The 22,667-nt window shown below is 32.1% G+C and overlaps 2 protein-coding genes and 1 long non-coding RNA gene across 4 annotated transcripts in view; all 3 read right to left on the minus strand.

Annotated features, from left to right (window-relative positions):
* Window positions 1–9,654, minus strand: part of LOC142640802 (vacuolar cation/proton exchanger 5-like) — a 57,702-nt gene extending 48,048 nt beyond the window's left edge. The window contains exons 1-3 of the mRNA XM_075815067.1: window positions 9,556–9,654; window positions 8,682–8,816; window positions 7,147–7,262 (exon numbers count right to left, since the gene is read on the minus strand). The gene's annotated coding sequence lies outside the window, so the exon portion shown is untranslated. The remainder of the gene's footprint in view (window positions 1–7,146; window positions 7,263–8,681; window positions 8,817–9,555) is intronic.
* A 4,833-nt stretch (window positions 9,655–14,487) lies between these two features.
* LOC142638177 (uncharacterized) lies at window positions 14,488–17,703 on the minus strand. Its single transcript, XR_012844985.1, has 3 exons — window positions 15,819–17,703; window positions 15,544–15,666; window positions 14,488–15,443 (listed from the first exon to the last, which is right to left on the minus strand). It is a non-coding gene; the product is annotated as an uncharacterized LOC142638177 (long non-coding RNA).
* A 913-nt stretch (window positions 17,704–18,616) lies between these two features.
* On the minus strand, window positions 18,617–21,523 carry LOC142638176 (receptor-like protein EIX1). Of its 2 annotated transcripts, XM_075812188.1 has the most exons (2): window positions 19,731–21,520; window positions 18,617–19,625 (listed from the first exon to the last, which is right to left on the minus strand). In XM_075812188.1, exons 1-2 carry the CDS (start codon window positions 21,490–21,492, stop codon window positions 18,661–18,663), a joined length of 2,727 nt encoding a protein of 908 aa, XP_075668303.1. In that variant the 5' UTR covers window positions 21,493–21,520; the 3' UTR covers window positions 18,617–18,660. The 2 variants fall into 2 exon arrangements, with proteins under 2 accessions (XP_075668303.1, XP_075668302.1); XM_075812187.1 differs by having other exon boundaries at window positions 18,617–21,523.
* Between the last annotated feature and the right edge of the window lie 1,144 nt (window positions 21,524–22,667).

Genomic DNA, 22,667 nt, shown 5'->3' on the forward strand with positions numbered 1-22,667 from the left:
CTTTTGAGTTTGTTGGGCAGTCATTATCTTGTTCAATTAGTCAAAAAATTTGAGGCATATGTGTACCTTTCACTCAGACCACGATGAAAGCAAAATAAGAAAAACGAAAAAGATAGTACAACAATAAAAACAAATCTACTTCTCAGTTTTTGCAATTTACAGATCAAAAAATTTATAATGATTATAGTACTTCAAACACTAAAAATAGACCACGATGGGATCCAATTAAATCAATTAGGTCAGTGCCCTGTCTTTTATTTATTGTTTTGTTTGGTTGTTTGTGCGTGCAAGCTATCAAAGTGATGAAACTTTGTGCAAAAACTTCCCGAGTATTGACAAAGGTTCTTCATTTTCTCTCTTTCTCCATTGCTTTTCCCATTACTCCATCAAAGTATGCATATTGATGAAGAATAGTATTTTAGGAAGTACAAAATAAAGATAAGTTCAAATAATTTGTTTAATGTGAAATCCTTCATTTCTTAGAGGATTCTAATCTATACATGGATTTGTGACAATCAGTTTAAGATTATTAATACATTACAAGTTATGGACTATATATTAATAGTCATTGGTAAATGGTATGATATCTTCTTGATAAACTATTATCCAAGAGTAATCACTAAACACAAAGACAAACTCAAACTTTATTAACAAAATAGATTATTTCTAAAAAGTATGGACAACGGACCATTCCTCATAAATTCATAATGTTTTGCAGTTCAAGAGACTTTTCATCATGTCGTTAATGCTAGGGACCAACTCTTTTAGTTGCGGAATAGATCCAATTGAAGCTTTTCCAAAAGAGGCCATTCTCCTTTGTTTATTATTTGAAAATATAATTGTATGCCCACATATCCTTCATGAAGCCTAAGAATTATCAAACTATGAACACTTAAAGCACTTTTCATTGATTATTCATTAAAAAAAAATTAACAATTGAATACTCAATACCAGTGGTAGCTCTAGGAATTTTTCTCAAAATGTTCCTTAAGAAGCATAAATTACACAATCTAATAAAAGGGATAGATCTTGAGCTTTTTTCCTGGGGTCTATTGGGCATTTAGGCTAGCTATATTATAATTTTTTTTCTTTTTTAGATTTTAGTTCAAAATTTTTTTTTAGGGCTTCCTTTTGCTTGAAAGCCCCAGTATATTGTTAAGTAGAACAAATTATGAAGCAAAGTTTACTTTTATTGACATAAAAAAACTGAGGATGCTCCCAAAATTTTTTTGAATGGTAGACAAATATAACATTTTAAATTATTATTATTATTATTATTATTATTATTATATATAAATTTCAAGTCAGCATGGTCATGTGACCACCCTGGCCTTCAAGTGCCACCGCCCCTGCTCAATACTAGTATTAATAATTGTTCACCTCAAACATGCTAAAAAAATATTATTTTTTATTTGTTGTTTGACTCTCTCGTAGTAGCTAGACTTAGAACATAGGAACAATCCTCTCTCTTCACCATGGAACGAAGCCATTCAAAGTGACTCAAAGCAAAGAAAAGTTATCTCACTCCTTAGCCTAGCTCAAATAGCTCAATTGGGCAATTTGTTTTCCAAGGCAATTTCTCATGCAAAAAGAAGACAAAGGGAAAGCAATGGTCTATATTTTGGACAACTGGAATGACATTTGATAATTTTATTAATCTTGGAAATACTCCAATTATTTTGATGAAATTTAAGATCCAAGTGATGATTTTCATGATCTTCGAGGCTTTTGTGCAATTTTGAAGGTTTAAGGGTTGGAAAATATAATTTTAGAAAGGTTTGGGGTTAAGTTGTAATTTTGGGATGGTTTGTAGATAAATTGGAATTTTTTGAAAGTTTGAGGTCAATTTGCAATTGAATGAGTGTTGGCTAGTGGACTTTAATTTTTGGGCTCGCTGAATTTTTGTGTCTAGGCCTTTCTATATGAATGTGGGTTTATGTCTAGGCTTGGATTTGTGTGTTTGGGACCAGAATAATAGAATAAACAGTATTAAGTCGGACTTAACGAACCAATGGAGAGTTAACTCACATGATGACCAGTCTGTTTCTTAACAAGAATTGCTTGGGGCCCCAAAAGGGATATAAGCAAATTGAGTTTATTTGATAAAACACTACAGTCTTTATGCTCTTACACAAATTCCTTACCTTTGCATTACAACTAGCAAAAGAAACTCCAAAACACTATCCAATGTAAGGTTTGTGAATAGTATGCGACTTCTAAGTTACTTTTATAGATAGATATTTTAGGAAATCATATTTTCTTTGGTTTCACATTTGTAATTCTTTCTCAACCATTTGATAGCTCTGCCTTATCATGACAAATTTTTCACATATTTAAAAGATTTTTTCAAGGAAATTTCTCTCAAATTAATTGCTATTGCCATTATTTTGCAAATAGTTCCCAACTTATAATAACCAAAATTCAAACATTGTGATCAATTCACAACTTAATTTCTGAGGCATTAGCTAAGGAAAATTTAACTAACATTAGGCCAAAAAAAGTATTTGCATGAATTCATTACTTCAGTGTCTGAGGCACTAGCAAAGGAAAATTTTCAAAAGTGATGAAACAAAGGGACTTGAGATCAACCGTCTGGGGTGTTCGAGTTAAATGTAATTTGGCAAAGTCCACGAGTAAAAGGTGTTGTTTGGATTCGAGGGCAATACAAATTGTGAGGCAAGTGTTCAATACTCAATAATATTAAAAAATGATGTCCAATTAAAACCAAAAAAGTGATAAACAATCAAAAAAAAAATCGATCACCTAAACTTATTAAAAAAAAAAAAAAACTGGACAAGCCTGACAGTAAATTAAAAAAAAAAAAAAAAATGAAAAAGAAGAGGCAGGCAACGCCTGCTCAGTAAATCAAAGGGAAAAAAAAAAAGGAAAAAAAGGTATGAAGAAAAGTAATGTGGATGAATTCATTAAACATGGGCATTTTCGTCCAAAAATGATGCATAATTTCGCAGTTTTCTCTTAATCTTGGAGAGAGAACTTTTTGGTGAGCTTGGAAACAAAACACCTAGGCTCTACAATTTATTTTCCTTCCTTCCCACCTAACTAAACACACTAAAAAAAAAATTCTATTTTTTCTCTAAAATTTTTCATCCGCCTTATTTCATCTCCCATGAAACAGACAAACACACCTAAGTCTTGATTTATTAAGAATAGGCTAGTGTGCACATATGGATGAATACATGTTTGACAAGTCAATAAACAAAGCGTTAATGACGTTTTTTTCCTAAGGGCTTCAGGATCTCATCCCACGTAGCACTAAAATTCTAGCATAGTGCACCGTGATTAATGAATCCCATTATGTCTGATCAAATAAAAGACAACAGAAAAGAGACCCACACAGGAACAACCTAAAGGAGTGGCCAGTGAAGCAGTGACACTCCAGTCCACCACAAGGTAGCCTATATATTACGAAATCAATGCCCACTTACAAACAGTAAAATCTTTTAAGCAATGGATCTTATAAATGTTTTCATTTAAATTTTTAATAGTAAAAATTAAAACTTTAAAGGATATCATTTACTAACTAACCAACTTACAAAGTGGCATGATTGATTAGTTTCACATCAACAACATAATAAATAAATTCTTAATTATTTTTTAGTGATACTGTAGTTAGTGCAAAATTTTACTACATGTCTTTCAAATCTATATAATATTTAAAAACTGAAATATAGCATTTATCGTTATTATGCTTTTTTTGAGCAATATCATTTCAATTCACTTCCGTCCATTTAGTTCACTTTGATCACTTCAGTTTATTTCAGTCCATATGATCCAATTTGGACTACTTCAGATCACTTTGGTCCAACAAGTACGTTTGGCCTATTGCGTCCAATCCGGTCCACTTCGCTCCCATTTGGTCCATTCAATAAATTCTGGTCCATTCAGTCCACTTTTGTCCATTTGGTACACTTCAGTCCACTTTGGTCCTATCAGTCTACTTCAGTCCATTTTGGACTAATTATGCCTTTAAATTGATTATTTTTGTAAGTTACCTCAAATTTTTATTTTTTCTTAATTTTTGGGTTAAAATTTATGAAATTTTATTCTATTTGAGCCATAGTCTTTAATTTTGGGCTAAAAATACAAACAAAATAGGTATTAGAAATAAGAAATATAGGCCCTAAAAAGGCAAAAAAAGAAGAAGAAGAAGAAGAAGAAGATAATATTCAAAAGATGACCTTAAAATTCAAGTTTTAATAATAATATAGGCATTATATATATATATATATATATATATATATATATATATATATATATATATTATTGTGGGGGGGGGGGGGGGGAGCTAAAATTTAAAACATATGTAATAATTTAAACTTAGTGTAACATGTTACATGTGTCCATGGAATGGGGTGTTCATTTTATTTTTTTTTTAAATATTTCTTGGATGTGTTCAAGTTAGTCAACCACTTCTGGTATTTTTTTCAAAAAACTCATTTTAAAACATTTTTTCCATTTATATAAAACAATATTATAATTATACAATTTAAATATTTCATATTACATAAAACTTATAAAAATAAAAAATACTTTTAAATAATACCTGCACTACTTAACTATATATTTTACCGGGTTTACAACTAGCTTTTTTTACTTATTACTTATCGAAAAGGGAGAGGTGTTATTAAAATCTGGAAGTATAATACAATTTCTCCATAACAGACTATTAAGCTAGATGTGATGCAACTTTGAATTCAATAAAAGCTAACATTTTTAAGAAAAAGTACATCATATCAACAATGTCATTAAGCATCTGAAATATAAAGAAACAGGAACTCAAGTCGCATACTAATCCTTCCACCTTGCAACAAACGGCTACTAAGCTGCCAAACTTTCTACACATAACAAGCATCTTAATTGGTGCCATTACAAGATATGGTCAACATGATTGGATAAGATTATAAAAATTAACTTTACAATAATTTTTTTTTTTTAATTTATAATATCCCAAAACCAATAATCTACCACCAGTCCTGCTGGTTTTCTTATGTTCTAAAAATCCCATTCATTATGATGAATTTATACCTTCAAAATAGGTGTACAACATAATCAATCAATTTTATTGGATGCATGCCCCTTAATAACAAAAATGGAACAGTACATGTTATTTGAAAAGAAAGGAAAAAAAAATTACCTCTCTTGCAGATCCAAGTGAGCTTTTGAATCAAAACAGTAGCTGAAGAAGAGAGAATACAATATGCAAGATACCGGTCAAGTCAATTCACTGACAAGCACAAGCAGGGGAGGTTGGAACAATGTAATGGTTGAAAATTGGGATATATTAGTGAATGAACCAAAGCTTTTGGTGATCTACCTCATGAATCAATAGCTTCTTTGATTTTTTTTTTATTACATATCACCTGCAGAAATATAAAATCAGGAATGTTTTAATATAGGTATTCATCCAATGAAGAAATTGAAGCATGAACAGCAGAAACTTTAAACTGACCTGCTTGAGAATGATTACTTGAACAAAAAAACTTGCAGCGACTATCAGATAGCAAAGAATAAGCATAAGACCTTTAAAATAATTAGAAGTTCATTCCTGCAAACAAAAAATTTGCGACACATAAGAATATGTAATTATGTACATAAAATTACCAAAAGATAAAAATATCGCAAAAATGGAATCCACAACAATTAAGAGAGTAATTATTATCACAAACTTATTTCAAAACAGAATTGAGCAAACAAGAGAACTCAGAATGCAGGTGGACTTATTTTAAAAATGCATATATAACCATCCAGCTTATATCAGAGCCTACCATCGCAAATATTATTTAAAATGCTTCCTTCTCTTATAAACATCTGACCAAACTACAGAGATTTTTAATTCTTTGTCACCGAAATACATAACTGCAGCATGAAGGCTACTACTAACACAGTCATAAAAAAGCATTGCTGTCTCGAAAAGCTGAAAGTTTAAGTCCATAGGTTGCCCCAGAATCCAACCAACAAGTACAGAAATGGGAAGCTGCAGCAATATAAAGATGATTTTAGCGGATATTGATGCCAAAATGAAAATCATCAATACAGTAATACTCAATAGAACAATCATCAAAGCACAGTATCTCATATATGAATAGGCCTCCAAGCACAAAATGGTTTGTACAGGGATGCCATTTTAATGACAATATCCAAACATGAAAAACAATGCAGATGAGAACCTAATCCTGCTCCCAGCATGATAAAACATGTATAATTATATATAAAGTAACAGACTTTTCTGAAGCTAAACAAACAGAGAATAATAACGTCTCTCATTTTTTTGTTTTTTTGAAACAGTGGATTTGTCTCAAGGGTTTCTTGTTCAAGCTGTAATAAACATCACATCACAGGTAACAAATATCACACGAAACAAATTCATGTAAATAGGTCTTAATAGAAGCATATATTTCAAAGTGTACAACATTCCTGCCATAAAAAGGTGGAGCTGCTCCAAAAGAAGAAATTACTCATGACAGTAAGTGTGATTCTCAACAGCTCTCTTTTCCGGCTAAGAATTTTATCCATAATTCCATATGTTGAGACAGCCAATGGGGGGGTAAAACTAAGGCTACAAAAGGACTATTCCTGTATTCTTGAAGATGACAAGCCTTGATTGAGATTGGGACTTCTGTTGTATACGCCTTTGTCTTGGAGGAAACATGACAGGGGAAGGGATGATCAAACTCCATTTACTAATATAGTTTTAACGATGAAAGAGATATTTAATATTTTAACAGAATTTCAAAGCAGCTGAAGAAACACATCACTTTTTTGTTCCTCGAAAATTTTCAGTTATTCATTTACTAAAAAAGAAAAAATTTATTTAACATGAGGATGCACAAAACACTTAATGACTTGTCAATAACTTAGAAGTTAGAGGATAGTTTTGAAGATTGAAATGGTTCAATCCATTTCTGTGATTCAAATATAGGTTCAAATGCAACTCAAATTAAACAGTATAAACAAGAAATTAATCTAAGGTCAAACAAACTCTTATTTTTTAAAAGTAAAAACATCAAATAGATATCTGAGTTGATGATCGTATTGCCACTCCTAATGAAATGTCCTGTGACGAAACTCAATTCTTAAAACTCATTCTAAAAAGAAAATGTTAGAAGAGAATGTTAGAAAGCTTACAAGCTTGTCTTTCACGGCAAACATAATAGCACTTCCATGCTCTGTGGCATTCCCCACAATTGGGAGCAAAACAACACTAACAAATTCAAGTGGCACATTCCATGCAATAGATGCTCCTTGCAAAACAATCAACCAATCAAAGATTTCGTGAGTCAAAGAACAGTAGAGAAAAAAAATATAAAATTACTAGAAGATTGCCATTAGAACTTTCATCTATTGTGATAGTAAAAAGGTAACATTTCAAATAGAAACTATGGAATTTCAAAGATTCCTGCACATAATTTTACTTTAGGGTTATTTTCTTAATCATATTTGGTCTAGATTATTCTAGAGTTTGTAATATTATTAGGACTGTTTTAGTGGAATTTCTTAGGGTTTACTTTAGAAATCAATATTAGGAGTCAGGTCCAACTAGGTTAAATAAGATTCAATCAGTTTATATATATAAAAAATAAAAATAAAAAATTCAATTTACTTATCAAATATATATATATATATATATATATATATATATATATATATATATATATGCTTCATTGTATTTACAGAACTCAAACTTAATCAACAGAATTATCGGTGATTTGCATTATTGAAGATGTGTTCCTAGAATGTTCTTCTCTCTCTTCTCTTCTTTGGCCTGCATTACTGTTCAAGTACTCTTCACACAGCCCCAAAACAGCAACAAACTTCTCACTTTTCCTTCTTTACAACCCCAAATGAATCCCGTTCTACTTATACATCAAAATCCTAAAACCCCACATACTTTCATAACGCAACAATAGTTGGCCCTCAATCATCTTCTATCTGGTAGGTAAAAGGGCACCGACTTATTTCCAGAATTAGAGTTTGAACCTAGGAAGCACTAACACTTCATTTAAAGGTTACATAACTATGTCATACCAGTTTTGCACTCACCATGTTATTTTATAACTTTTCAGAAATTGCTTGTGTCGTACTAGTACCTGTACCTATGCCTATGCTTCCTAAGTTTGACAGCAGCTGCCCTTTTTTGGGGGGGAAAAAGTTCCTTGCCAATTTTTGCTCTACCAAATAACCACCATACAATCAATCAAAACATGCCTCTTAAATTATATATTTTCTGCTGCCCAAGAAATCTTGCAACCTGCTTGTTCTTTATTTCAGCCCACTTTTGCCATTCAATCCTATCTATTCAGGACAGAAACAAACTACAAGTCTTAGCAATAATCCATAGCTCCAAATCCCCAACATCCAAACCCTTTAGCTCATCATAAGCACAAGCAGAGAGATTTGGAATATCAGCCCTATGTCACTTATATCAGTCAATGCCCCAAAACGTGATAGAAAAGTAACCATATACCAAACCAGCATTTGATACAAACATCAAAATATGGCAAAACAAAGTATTATGTCATTAGAGTTTCCAATTGCAATGGGTCCTACATGTAAAGAGGGAAAAAGGAAATTATATATATCCTTAAAAAATTGATTTATCCTACAAAAGTATATAATCATAAATTTTCTAGGAGAAAGAAACACTAACAAGAAAATATTACCTCTATTGCATGAACTAAATATTCGGATAGGATTGAGATCCAAGCTGTCATAATCAAAAGCCAAATTATTGATTCCCATTTCAAGATCTCAGGACCTTCATCGTCATCTGAGCTCTCTTCAGTCTAACTCCATTCCTATGTTCATACCATATATCACACTATAAATTAATTAATTGAAAAATCCAAGCTAAAAGAGTTCTCCCACAAATTATGAGAATGAAAATATTGGATATACACCATATAAAGCAAGGCCATGTTTTAAAGACTCAGTAAGTAATTAAGCCAAGCATAAGTAGCATTTGAAAGTGTACTAAGCTATAAAAAAAAAGTTATCAAGTTAAATAGTCTATTAGATTAAGCAGAGGAACCCAGAATATCAACAACATCAAGAAAGCTGTCAAAAAGTCTGAATCATTCATGTTTTTCATCATAAAACTAATAATTCGAACTTGCTAGCCATCATTTTTTTTTTTTTTTAATATGCACTTGGGTAGCTGTCATATTGCAAATAAACTGTAGAGAAATCCATGTATAAGAATGAAATTTTTAAGATAAAGAACACATGGTACTAAAATGTTTACACACTGAAAGTTTCCTGCATACCACATCTATAGCGAAAAGCGCTTGGTGGCTACATATTTAATATATTGAAATGTACATGTTGGCGCTTGGTTTATATAGTAGCTAATCCTTAAGAGACTAATTCAGAAATTAACAATTTTGTTCATATATTTCCAAAATTTCTTCCAGAGTTAAATTAATTATCTTTCTCTTACGTTTTCTCGGGAAAATTATGAAAATTACTGACTTTCTATGACGTATTCGGCTCAAACCGACCTTAACGACGTCGTTTCTAATGGCAGGTAAAATTTACCTGAGGATTGTCGGAAAAGAGAGGCTGAATCGAAGTGAGCGTCACGGAGTTCGAAACTACGATATAGCCATGTTTTTTTTTTTTTTTTTCCAAATTTCACAGAGAGAGAGAGAGGGGGGTGAATTTGATGTTATGGGTTATTTGACTGGGTTAAAAAGGAGGATAATGGATGGGATATTGGGCTGGGCTGGCCCATATTTAAAAGTTCTTTTATTCGGTGTCTTGTTAGCCCGATGGGGACAAGACATCTTGATTAAGGTATCTTAATTATTTTGTTGAATCTTTCAACGTGAACAACCATCACTGCCGGTAGAGCTTTTGGATGAAGGAAGAGAAAAGTCAGATCTTTCCCATTGGATGAGGGATACTAGGATTTAGTCATTTAGGTAAGCAGTCAGGTCATGATCTTGATCCGCTAAACAAAGCATGAAACAAAGCATGAAATGTTTGTTTAGAAACAGCTTATTTAGTTGAAACTGAAATTTTTTTACTGAAAATACAGTAGAATCCAAAATTAATTGAATAGTACAGTAAGACCTATGAATAATATCAAAAAGTGCAGTGGAACCTATGAATAGTGGCAAAAATAAACTGAATTGCAAATAAACTGAAATTTTCAACTTGTCCCAAACGAATACTAAAAGAGAGAATTCTAATGAAAATTTTCAAAGTTTTTGAGTATTGACAAAGGTTTTTAATTTTTAATTTTATAATTTTATCATGATTGGAGTAATTTAATCATTAAAAATTTAACATGATTGGATCATATTTCATCAACGATCTACAAATCACTTTTTTCCTATAAAAAAAAAATTTTTAAATCAAATGGCGATAGTTAATGTGAATCTTATCAAATTCCTTTTCCAACTAATGATCGTTAAGAATGCAAAGTAAAAGAAAGAAACCAAATAATTTGTATATTGATATATATTCTGTATATGTAACACTGTACAATAAATGGCCTTATATAAGTATATTATGTGTGAAATTCAAGTAACGTAAGTGTACTATAAGTACAGTATACTAGGCCAAGCCCACTGGACTAAGCTGACAAACATATATACTAACATGATATTGAATAGCATGTTTGATTGGGCATTTGAGCAAGGCAAAAAACATGTGTCTAACTAGGATTTTGTTAAGAAATTGTGTTTTTAAAAATGCTCAAAACTTGGGTTTTAAAACTGAAGGAAGAAGTTGCTTTTCTTGAAATGTTAATTTTATACGCAACTAATGTTTTCGCAACACATTTCATTGAAAACACACATTCTTGCAATAACCTAGCCAAACAATATGTTCCATTGTGCTTCTTTTCTATTTATTTTGGTTCCCTATCTTTTACTATTTATTTATAGTTTGTTTATGCAAACTATCAAAGTATTGCAACTATTTGCAAAACTTCCTGGCATTGACAAACGTTTTATTTATTTTCTATTCTTCTCCCTTGTTTTTCCATAACTCCATCAAAGTATGCTACAAAGAATTGTATTTTAAAAAGTACGCTAAAAATTTTGTAACTCAATTTTTGGTATTTTCAATAGAAATTTTCATGATTCAAATCACTTATCTCCAATTGTAACTATTGTATTTATAATAATAATAAAAAATTACGAAATAAAAATAGTTTCAAATAATTTGATCATTACTAAAAGTCCTATAGCTCGATGGCATATATGTTCTCCTTTCTTAGGAGAATTACTATTCAAATCCTCACAACTCATTGTACTATCTGATTTTAATATATAAACATTGCTCATTGTCAATGTTATTCCAATCAAATGTATTCATGTGAGCTAGACGTATGACCTTGAATACATTTAAACCACTCTGAAGAACAAAAACAATATATATATATATATATATATATATATATATATATATATATATATATATATATATATATATATGTATGTATGTATATATTTAAAAGCTAAACTGTAGCATTTATTGTTGCTACGCTCCAGTTGAGCTACGCCAGTAGCTATGCCATCTTTTTTTTTTTTTTCATTTTTTAAACAATATTAATATAAAAAAATATTGCAATTTTACACATTCTTTAACTTATTAAATCCAACTCACCATTAATTCAAGCCTCTTCCAAATACCCAAACCATGCCATTCAAACACACCACTAGTTCCACTTATTTTAAAGTTCCTATTGCATATATTAATAGCTTAATTAACTGGGTTGAATTTGTCGATTAGGAAAAACTACTAAAAATAAAATACCAATGGTGGCATGTATAGGTATATGATCAAGAGTCTTTTACTTTAATGACATTGTTGGCTCTTCTTTATGAATTATTAGGAATGAGGTCACCCTCCCCATGTTGTAACGATTGAATTATAAAAAACAAAAAAGCCCTTGTGCATAAAAGTTTTAATTAGAGACTTAGGATCAAATTCCATTTTTTCCATCACTTTTTTAAGATATATCATTTTTACTCTTATCATATGACTTATTTCTTGTTTAAGAAGACTTCATGTGTGAACAAGAAGAAGCTCGGGCTGTTGAAGATGATGTTAATTTCTTAACAAAGTTTTGGTGCATATATAGGCAACTGGTGTCTCAGTTTCTTGAATGGATTAAAGCTAATGGGGGTTCTTGGCAGATGAGAGTTTTTTGTGTGTTTCATGAGAGGGAAGAAGGAATTAAGATAGAGAAAGGAAGAAGATGAAAAAAAAAATCTATATTATATTTTACTTTTTTTTTTACGAGTCATTGTACTTTTTTTTTTTTTATTAGAAAAATAGTTTTATCACAAAGGTACACTCCAACTCTACTCAAAAACCATGGTCGAGTTATTGTATATACATTTTTTCCAGTCATTGAGCGGACAAAATAATCAATATGATAATTTCACTTATCCTATGGGTTGAAAAATTAAATTAAAACAACCGAAGTATGTGTGAAAGTGGCCCTAAGTTGGAGGGTCTTTTGCATCTTGTCATAGTTTATTCACATTAGACATGGTTAAAACATTTGACAAATTTTTTTTTGGTACTTTTTCAAGCAAACAATTATTTCAGTAAACTCAAGCCAACAATTTGTACTATTGACTTGCTGGTAATTTTCCTATAGCAAAAACAATTTGTATGAAAACGATTTAGATTAGACAAGAAGCACAGGGGAATAAAGAAAAGTAAAAGAGATTGATATCTTGAATTTAAAATCTTCATTATAAGTTGTAGAAAAGATTGGAAAAGAAAAATAAATTAATATACCAATAAATCTAAAAATCATTGTCATTGATTATCACCAGTACATATAGACTTAAAATTTGATCCACAACAAAGCGTACACAAATTAAAAATCTGAAAAAATTTATTCGAATTCCAAATAACATTTTTGAATTCAAGAAAAGCTAAAAACCTTTCAATTCTTGTGCGTGCATAATATTTTCTTTAGATAATTTCTGAAGAAAAATTAAAATGCGTCTTTTGAACAGAAACTACCAAGCCCATATACCTACAATTAAACACAAACCATGCACACAACCCGAGCATTTCAATCAAAGCCTACAATTTCTAAAAAATGCCTTACAAATACGAAGCAGAATTTCATGTAATGTCAAATGAAGGAGCGTCCAAGTTGTTGTGCTTGTTAGTAATTTTAGTGAGGTTATTCAAAAATATGCATAAAATCAGTTTATGCTAATTTTATTTTTGGTAACATTCATCCCACCAATATGTGGTATTGATGAAACTTCCAATGCCACTCATTTTAAAGTTCCAATTGGATATATCAATAGCGTACTTAACTAAATTCAATAGGTCAATTAGGAAGAAAATATCAAACAAGAAACTAATGGTGGTTTATATAGAAATATGATCCAATTGCATGTATTTTTTACTTAGAGAAACTTAGGACTAGTTGTACACTGCCTTCCCTAATACAATCAACATATCCTACTGGAAAACATTCATTCAAAAAATGATTGACTGATATTGTGATAACAAATTAACAATGTGTAGAACAAAATAGATTTTGGTCAACACTTAACAAGCAGGTCTTCTCTCACTAGCTGTTTGTTATTAATTAAAGATTATTGACCTGTGATGAAGACAATGCAAAAATGCAAAATTATACTAAAAACATTATAAAACTTATAAATAAATCAAAAACAAAATGGAGTTCTATGAGGTTTCTTCTTCTTCCTCTTCTTAACAGCTAAGTTGTGTGGAAATACATTAACAACTATTGTTACCGCTCAATTAAACATCACAGCATATTGATAACTGATTCAAAGCAAAGGGCTACAACAAATTGGTAATTAACTCGACAACTGTCTTGACACATGAATGGGCACAGTGGTGAGCATGAGTTTGTGTCTTTGTGGTTGAGATCAATGAAAATTTGAAAAGAGAGGACTTGATCAAAATATGTCAATGAGTTGATCATTATTATAAACAAATTTAGACTCCAGATCTTTATACACAACTAGCTCGTTTGCAAACAAAATAAATTTCTGTTGTCAAGTCAAAAATTTAACAAGCAGGTTTATCTTGGGAGATTCACCAGCTTTTTGTTACTAAATTTGTTCATCCTGAGATCCATGCCAATATATATTGGGCAAATTACAACTTAGTCACTTGTGGTTTATCTAAAATTTAAATTTCTTACATGTAGTTTAAAATTTGACACTTTACCCACTTAAGGTTTGACCAAAATTTAAGTTGTCTGTGATTTAAAATCTCATGATACAAGTGTTCCACTAGATTCTTTTTGATCTTGTATTTTTATGTTTTTTGGAGAAAGGAGATATTAAAGTGGGGCAAAATTACATATTTAGTCTTGTTTTTAACAGAAGTGAGTTACAAAAATCTAACTGAGCTAACCTCAAGTAAGTAAAATGTCAAATTTCAAACTATAAATAGACGACTTAAATTTTGGCCAAACCAAAGATAAATAAGTTGTAATTTGCCCATATATATTAGTAACTTGCTTTTCACTGATCTTCTTCTTTTGTTGGCAAACTTTGACTAAAAATGGAACAAATTGTATTAAGTGTCAAAATTCATGAACTTTTGTGATAGTGAAACTTTACCATACTTTCAAAAGAAAGATGGATTATAGAGACTTGCTTCTGTGTTGGTACGGTAAGAACACTATGCTAGCATGATTATAAGAATTGGAAAAGATGAAATTAGCAAGTCCCATCTAATTGGAAAAAAAAAAGCATAAAATAATTATTAGGTTATTCTTGACAAGGAGTCACTTTTATCATTATTTTCTTTTACAACTTACTTTGTGTTGGTTTTTATGGATAGTTTGTGGTTTTTCAGGTTTGGATAGCAAGGCATCAGGATAAGATGTACCCTATTCTTGAACCCAAAGCAAAAACAATTTCCAAGCTCAAGATTTTTAGTTAGTGTCTTGTAGAATCAGCACAACAACCGCAGGTAATTGAATATGACACACAAGATGAAACCACTGATGTCACCTAATTTGATTCTGTCATTTTTTTTTACTGTTGACTGCTAGTGAACAGAGGCAACTAATACCAATTACATATGTTCATCATTTTAATCTACCAAATAAGTCAAGTCAATTAAATCAGTCATAACTCATAAGGTTATCTTTAATTAAGAACAGCATACCCAAGTTATGTTCCTTTCTACACATGCTCATCAAATAAATCTTTCATCCTTAGTTTCAAACAACAATCAAAATTTTAGATAGCGAGCAAATCTTATCTCCTCAAATCCACAATTTGTACCTCAAGTGTAATATATATTGAACCAGTATTAAGATTAATCTTGCTCTTTAAAAACATCATAGAAAAAGTCTTAACAGCCAATGTCACCTCCTTTCTGCTTCAAGAATTCCTAGACCTCTGCAATGTCCTGTGCAAAGAGCTGAAGATGGTTGTGCACATTAGAGCCCCCTAGACCAAATTTGACCAATATAATTATCATTCAACCAAATTCTATTAGCACAGGTATGCTTAGAAAAAAATAATAGTAAAGCAAAACGGAGTCCCATACTTTGCCAATCGAACAAGACAGTCAAGTGTATCTACACGATCATCAATAGCTTTCCTATATGCTAAATCCATACAACCGGGTAATCTTTGCTTGCTCCATATTTAGAGATAACCAAAGGATTCGCTGTGGAGTGAGGGAGGTGAAGGAAAAAGGTCAACAATAATATTCTAAAAAAAAGTATTTTCATGAAAACATACAGTTAGACAACCTTATCGATCAGTTATGAGGAGAAAAGAATCAGCTTTGATTAGAAGCAAAATGCAATAGTGATATACCTTCTGCTGAAGCATTTTGGCCTGGATGAGCAAAGCAATCTGCAATGTGAGGAGCGATCAGCATCTTGAAGAAAATATTATTGAAATGAACAGGCAATAATCTATCATAGAGAAAACTAACTAATTATGTCAGAATTATCAAGTTATTACTGTTAAATGAAATGCAACTATAAGAAATGATATTTTAATCCTTCAATTCCTAAAATGCAATTGTGGCATGAGATAATGTGATATACAAAAATCATATGCAAGCACTAATAATAGAACAAAATCCATTTTCATTTCTATAGTAACCAGATCAAGGAGCTCTGCATTAAAGATAGTCCCAGGACTGAGAATGAAATTGAAAAGTCTCCAAAAAACAATGAGTTCGAGTCTTAGTAATTTTTTCTGTTTAAATTTATTAAACAATTAACTTCATATGAAGGGTAGGATGAATCATGAACATGACTATTCAAATTTAGAAATAGCACCAGTTAAGAAAATGCAGGAAAGTTTTTAAGATTATCTAGAAATGCAATCTGATATCCACATGAATCCACTGACAAATAGTAAAACAGTTCACATTGAATGTGCTACAAGGTCAAGAAATGGGCAAAGGAGAAATTTAGCAACAAGTCCTGGTAGCCAAATCCAAGGAAATCGCAATTAGAAGCTTTATGGATTTGATTGTTAGAAATCCAATACATCTGTTAGAGGATTCAGGTAGGCAGAGCAATTTAATTTTTTAAGAGAATGTACAGCAATCAAAACAGCTTGAAATTTAAAATGAACCAATACAATAAAGTTTTTAGGTATGGATGATTTCAGGTGAACACCTTTCTTAACAAGGGTGAAAAAGACAAAAATTAACCTATAGCCTTTGATGGAGTATAAGTGGGACATCAGCCAGCACATCATTAACAGAGAAGTTGCCATTGTCAATGTAATTCAAGAATGGAGTTACTGGATCATAACTGTAACTGAAGCTCAGTGGAACACCATTCGCAAATTAATGCAAAAACTTCTAGCTCTTCTTCATGAGCTTGTAAATAATCAGTTTCACTACAGGCAAATGTCTTGACAAATGTAAGATTCTTTAAGAGGGACCATAAGTCTAGTTGGTTGAAGGCTCAATCTCATCTTGTCCTAGAAACCAAAAGACCAGTTTTGTCATTTTTGGATTAAATAGAGCTGTAATTCTTCTTAGGAAAGCAACCTCTGGTGGTGAAATATAATTAACAATTACACTTGTAGATACAGAAAATACAAAGCTTCTCATACTCAAATTGTGTTGAGTGAAGAATTGATCATGCTGCACAAGTATTAGAACAAAAAGGAGGGTCAAATGATAGCTGTCCAACCAGATCCTACATGTTTAGAGAAACCTCTTACCAAAAAGAAGAAGAAAGAAGACTAATCAAAATATTAAGAAGCAAAAAAATTGTTGCACATACACACGTGAGTGGAAATTCCATATGACAAGAAACGAAGAAAAAATTAATATAACATTATTGGGCTCAATTTTCAAAACCCATTTGCTTTAGCTTTTGGGATACACAGTATGTCACAAAAACAAGACTTCCTAAAATTTCTACAAAAGGGGTCTAAAATTTATATGCAAGAAAAGTTTTAAGAAAAGACTTTCCAAAATCACTCAACCAAATTCAAATGCAATCTCTACATTGTTTTCACTGTTTGTGTCTCAGCATCATACACATATCTTCAGTAAATGATAAAATCACACCTAAAAGTATCAAGAGCAACCCAAACAAAACTATAGCTTAAATGATGAGACACATGCAAATTAATTTAAAGAAAATCTCAGACAACAAAAACGCCTCTTGTTGTGCTTGACACTAGGGTTTGAATCCCACTAGTCCTCTTCCCGCTACTTACCTAGCAAATAAATAAAAAATAAAAACACTTCTAGGGTGCTAATCAAAGTACACATGTTATTGACCCTAATGTTGATAGAGAGAGAGAGAGGGTGCTATCTTTAATTGCAATTTTTTTTTTTGTTAGTTGACTATCTTCTAACATACCAAATAGATTTGAAACAAAATCGTTGTTAAATCATTGCAAACAACGTTAGATTCCCAACAAAACACCACAGAGAATTAAATTTGCCCCACAACTTCAACGTACCCCAATTGGGTAAATCACCAATTTAGCAAAATTTCATTTCAAAAATCACATATAAGCCATGTATCTGTATCTACCCACTTACGTAGAGACACAAAATTCAAAATTAACAACCAATAACATGTTCTTTTTCTCAAGTCAATTTTTAGAATTTAGAATTGAGATAGATTATGGGTTGTTGTACCTGATTGGGCTGGCAGGACATGAGAGCCGTGGCATGGAGCCTGACTCATAGCCCCTTCAATTCTTCCACGGGACAAAGTAGACTTGGCAGACTAGCTCCTTTATAGCTTAACTGCTGAAACTTCATTACTTTGCCCGAATAAGCACAAACTTGGTTGCAAGGAATCTACCAAAATAGCCTTCGAATTTGATACAAAGAGCCTGCTTATTTTGCCTGAATAAGCACAAACTTGTTGTCTTTCATTGAGACTTTACAAAGTGATCACTAAGATATTCTACAGAGAAAGTGGGCATCATTACAAGGTATTGGATATTACTTCTAACAAATTAATTGCTTGTATGAACTGAAATGTGATTTTACACCACTAATGTATAGGAATAATCAAACTAAAATTGGACTGCTGTGTACATTCATAACAAATATCCTATCATACATGTTAATAGAGTAAATATAGATGATCATAAATATTAACCAAGTCGAAGATCATATAGAAATCATCAAAATATTGATTAATATGATTACATGATACTTGGACTAAATATTAAGAATCTTACAACATTTACTTACAATGCTATACCAGATTTGTGCCACTACACCAGTACGCTTGTACCCTAGGTGATCTAGGAATTGAAAATACAAAATTCTCCATTGCTTGTTCCATAGTAAAGGACCCAATACAACCCAAAACCCAACCACAAATCCAAGTGCCATACTTACAAAAAACCAATCCACCATATGCCCACCAAAACCCTTGCTCCTTTTGTTTTCAATGTTTGGTTTTACATAATTTATAGTACAATTATCAATAAGTGGAGGCCCACAAAGCTTGTTTCCAAAAAAACTGGATGGGCTGAGGCTCTGTAGCTGAGTGCTTGAAGGGATTCTCCCAATCAAATTGTTGTTTGACAAGTTCAAGTGGCTCAAAAATGTCAAACTTGACATACTTTGAGGAATTTGACCTGAAAGTTGGTTTATAGAGAAATCAATAGATTCTATTGATCTCATATCACCTATATTCTCCGGGATCCTTCCAGTTAGGATATTAAATGACAAATTCAATGATTGTAGTCCTTGAAGACTAGCCACTTCTTTAGGAATCTCTCCTGACAAATTGTTGTTGGAAAGATCTATAATATTTACCAGTCCAAGTGTGGTGGAATATTCAAGAGAATTTCCCTTAATCACAAGCAATTCACTTTCAAAAGGCCCATCACTATAATCTGGTGACACAACATAAAAAAAATAAAAGGGAGAAATTGAATTGTTATTTCTGGCCATCGTAATGAAATTGTTAACACATTTAGGTATGCTTCCAAACAGCTTATTATGTGAAAGGTCAAGGATTTGGAGTGAAGCTAGAGCACAAAGTTCATCCGGTATTTGACCACAGAAATTATTGGAGCGAAGGCTGAGAATCTTCAAGCTTGAAAGTCTATGTCCAATCCACTTAGGTATGCTCCCATCAAATTCATTTTTGCCAATATCAATAGTAACCAAGTCTATACAATTTTTCAACAAGGATAGAAGTTTTCCAGATAATTTGTTGTTGAACATATGCAAAGACTGAAGATTAACTAAAGATCCAATGGATGCTGGAATTTTACCAGTGAAATTGTTGTTCTCCAAATTTAAGAGAATCAAGCTTTGCCACTTCATCCAACAATTACTTATTTTCCCTGATAAAAGATTGTTTCCAAGATTGAGAAATTCCATACTTTGGGAATCATTTATCTTGTAACACAAAAAGTGAGAGATAGATCCAGACAATAAATTGTTAGAAAGATCAAGAAAGGTCACATTTGAGGATATACAAGGTAATGGACCTGTGAAGTTATTTGAACTCAAATCAATTGTTGAAAGATAGGACAACATCAAAGGGATATGTGGAAACTCTCCATAGATTTGATTGTGAGAGATATTTAGAAAATCAAACTGAGAAGACAAGTTCCAAAACCAAGGAGGAACTGCATCTATAATCCCTGTGTTGGATATGTCCAAGCTCAGAAGTTGCTTTTGTGAATAGAGCCACGAAGGAAATTTTGACCCTAAATTCCATGATCGCAAAACTAAGGTGTTGAGTTTAAAAGGAGGGGTCCAATTGTCACTTACTTTTAAAGTTAGTTGGTTATGAGATGCAAAAAGTTTTTTTAATCTCATTAATTTGGCAAAATGAACTTCTGACACCACACCCTCCAACATATTGAAACCAATATTCAGAGACTCTAATTTGGAGAGCTGTCCAAAGCTTTGAGGGAGAGTTCCGTTAATTTGATTATGCCCAAGGTCCAAGGATCTCAAAGAGGAAAGATTTCCTATAGATCTTGGCACATTTCCTTCAAGTTTATTGTATGACAAGTCTATGCTAATGGCAGATGTTAGGTTTCCAATGGCACTAGAGATTCTACCCTGCAAATTATTGTACCCGAGGTTGAGGAACTCAAGATGACTAAAACTGTACAGCCAATTGGGGATTGAAGAGTCGAAAAAGGTTAAAGATAGATCGAGGTGCCTAAGTGAAGTCAAGTTCTGGAGATGAACAGGGATTGGAGCTGGAAACAAATTTTCAGATAGATCAAGAGAAATCAGATTATGAAGGCCAAAGACCCAAAACAGAATCGAATTGAAGTCAAGACTGTTGGATGAAAGATCAAGGGTGGTGAGAGATGAGAAGTTAATACTACTGGGTATTGGTGGTGGGATGAAACCAGAAAGGGCACAACCTGACAATCGCAACTTTGACAAGGAAGGGAGTTTGTTTATCTCCTGTAGCCAATCAGAGGCTTGGCTCAGGTTTGCAGAACTCAAATCAAGGTGTTGTAGTAAAGGAAGACCAGAGAGCCATTGAAGGTTCTTCACATGTAAATCATAATAATCACATTCAAGATCGAGATATTGCAAATTAGAGAGATTCCCAAGTTGATGAGGAATCAATCCCACAAATCCCGCATTGGAGAGATTAAGATATCTTAAGCTCCCCATTGAACCGAGGAATTTGGGAATTGGAGTATGAATGAAATAATTGCCACTGAGGTCCAAGTAAATCAAATGCTTCAAATCAAGCAGAGAAGGATTTATCTCACCTCCGAACATAAAGGATGCGAGATGGAGTTGGAGGACATGACCGGTGTGGTTGTGGCAGACAACACCGACCCAGTCACAACAATCCACGTCAGATGCAGTCCAAGAGGCAAGCCAGTCTGAAGGAACATCAAGGTCTTGCTTGAAGTTTAGAAGCGCGCGTCTCTCGCTTTCAATGCAACGAATCTCAGAGTCGGTAGTGAGGAAACAAAGGAGAAGGGTTAAAGTAACAGCTATTACTGTTCTCAACAACGAACCCTCCTTCTTCTTCTTCATCATCATCATCATGCTTTTATAAAAATAAAACTGGTTTATGATTTTGTTACGTTCGGTACCAATGGCATAGGACTTATTTATAGGAAGCGGACCCATCCATCTTTTTGTATTGTGCTCGAGGAGTGGAGTTTGTTTGAGCTTTTAGTCGGTTTTTTGATGCTTTGAATTTCAACCACACATAGGGATTGACTGACTAAGTCTTGTAGATGGGACCCTCTATTTGGATACATATCAATTTTCTAACTTAATTTAGTCAATACCCATTCATTATTTGTATCAAAATTCAACCATCTTTAAAATAGCATAGTCCCCACAATGACTTAAGTCTCTGGTATTATGGTAGTGATTGTTGCAAATGGGTCATTTGAACACGACTTATTTGTTAAAAATTGAAAATTTATTACTGAAAATATTGTAGTAAAATAATTTTTAAATATGTGAATAATGCTGTAGGTACTAAATTTATATTAAAATTTGTGTTTAGATGAAGGTCTGTGAACAGTACCTATAGAATCCGCAGACAAAACGTTGACATGAGATTGCTCAAAACGCCCAATCCAAACTCACGCTTATTGTATCGTGCTTGAGGAGTTTGTTTTGATACTTTCAATTTCAACCACACATTAAAAAGCGGACCCATCCATCCATCTAATGCAACGCATGGTGACTTGATCGGTCAATACCCATTTATTACTTGTATCAAAATTCAACAATCTTTGAAACAGAATATGTCCCACTGACTTAAGTCTCTACACATGGTGACTTGATTGGCCAACACCTATTTATTACTTGTATTAAAATTCAACAATCTTTGAAACTGAATATGTCCCATAGTGACTTAAGTCTCTAGTATTATGGTAGTGATTGTTCAGCAACACAGGGCTATTTGATAAAGTTATTTTAGTAATGTTGTTTTTTTAAATAAAAAAGTACGTGTGAGTGAAAAAATGTGTAAAAATACATGTAATGTTGTTTAAAAACTGAAAACACATTATTAAACTACTATACCAAACGGAGCTAAAGTTTTTAAGGTGATAAACTGATAATATCATTGCTTGTATGCTAAAATTATATTATAATAGTCATAATAATAGGATATCTTGTAGACTTTACCTGGATCTTACATTTAAATGTTGCAAAGAAAAAGGGGACACAAGTTTTATGTTATCATAGGCAAATACTCATTG

Source organism: Castanea sativa, chromosome 6 (assembly GCF_040712315.1).
Source record: "Castanea sativa cultivar Marrone di Chiusa Pesio chromosome 6, ASM4071231v1".
Lineage (NCBI taxonomy): Eukaryota > Viridiplantae > Streptophyta > Magnoliopsida > Fagales > Fagaceae > Castanea > Castanea sativa.

What these genes read in the sequence shown, in the direction of transcription:
- LOC142638176 (XM_075812187.1), bottom strand. Translation starts at nt 21,492, where the DNA reads ATGATGATGATGATGAAGAAGAAGAAGGAGGGTTCGTTGTTGAGAACA.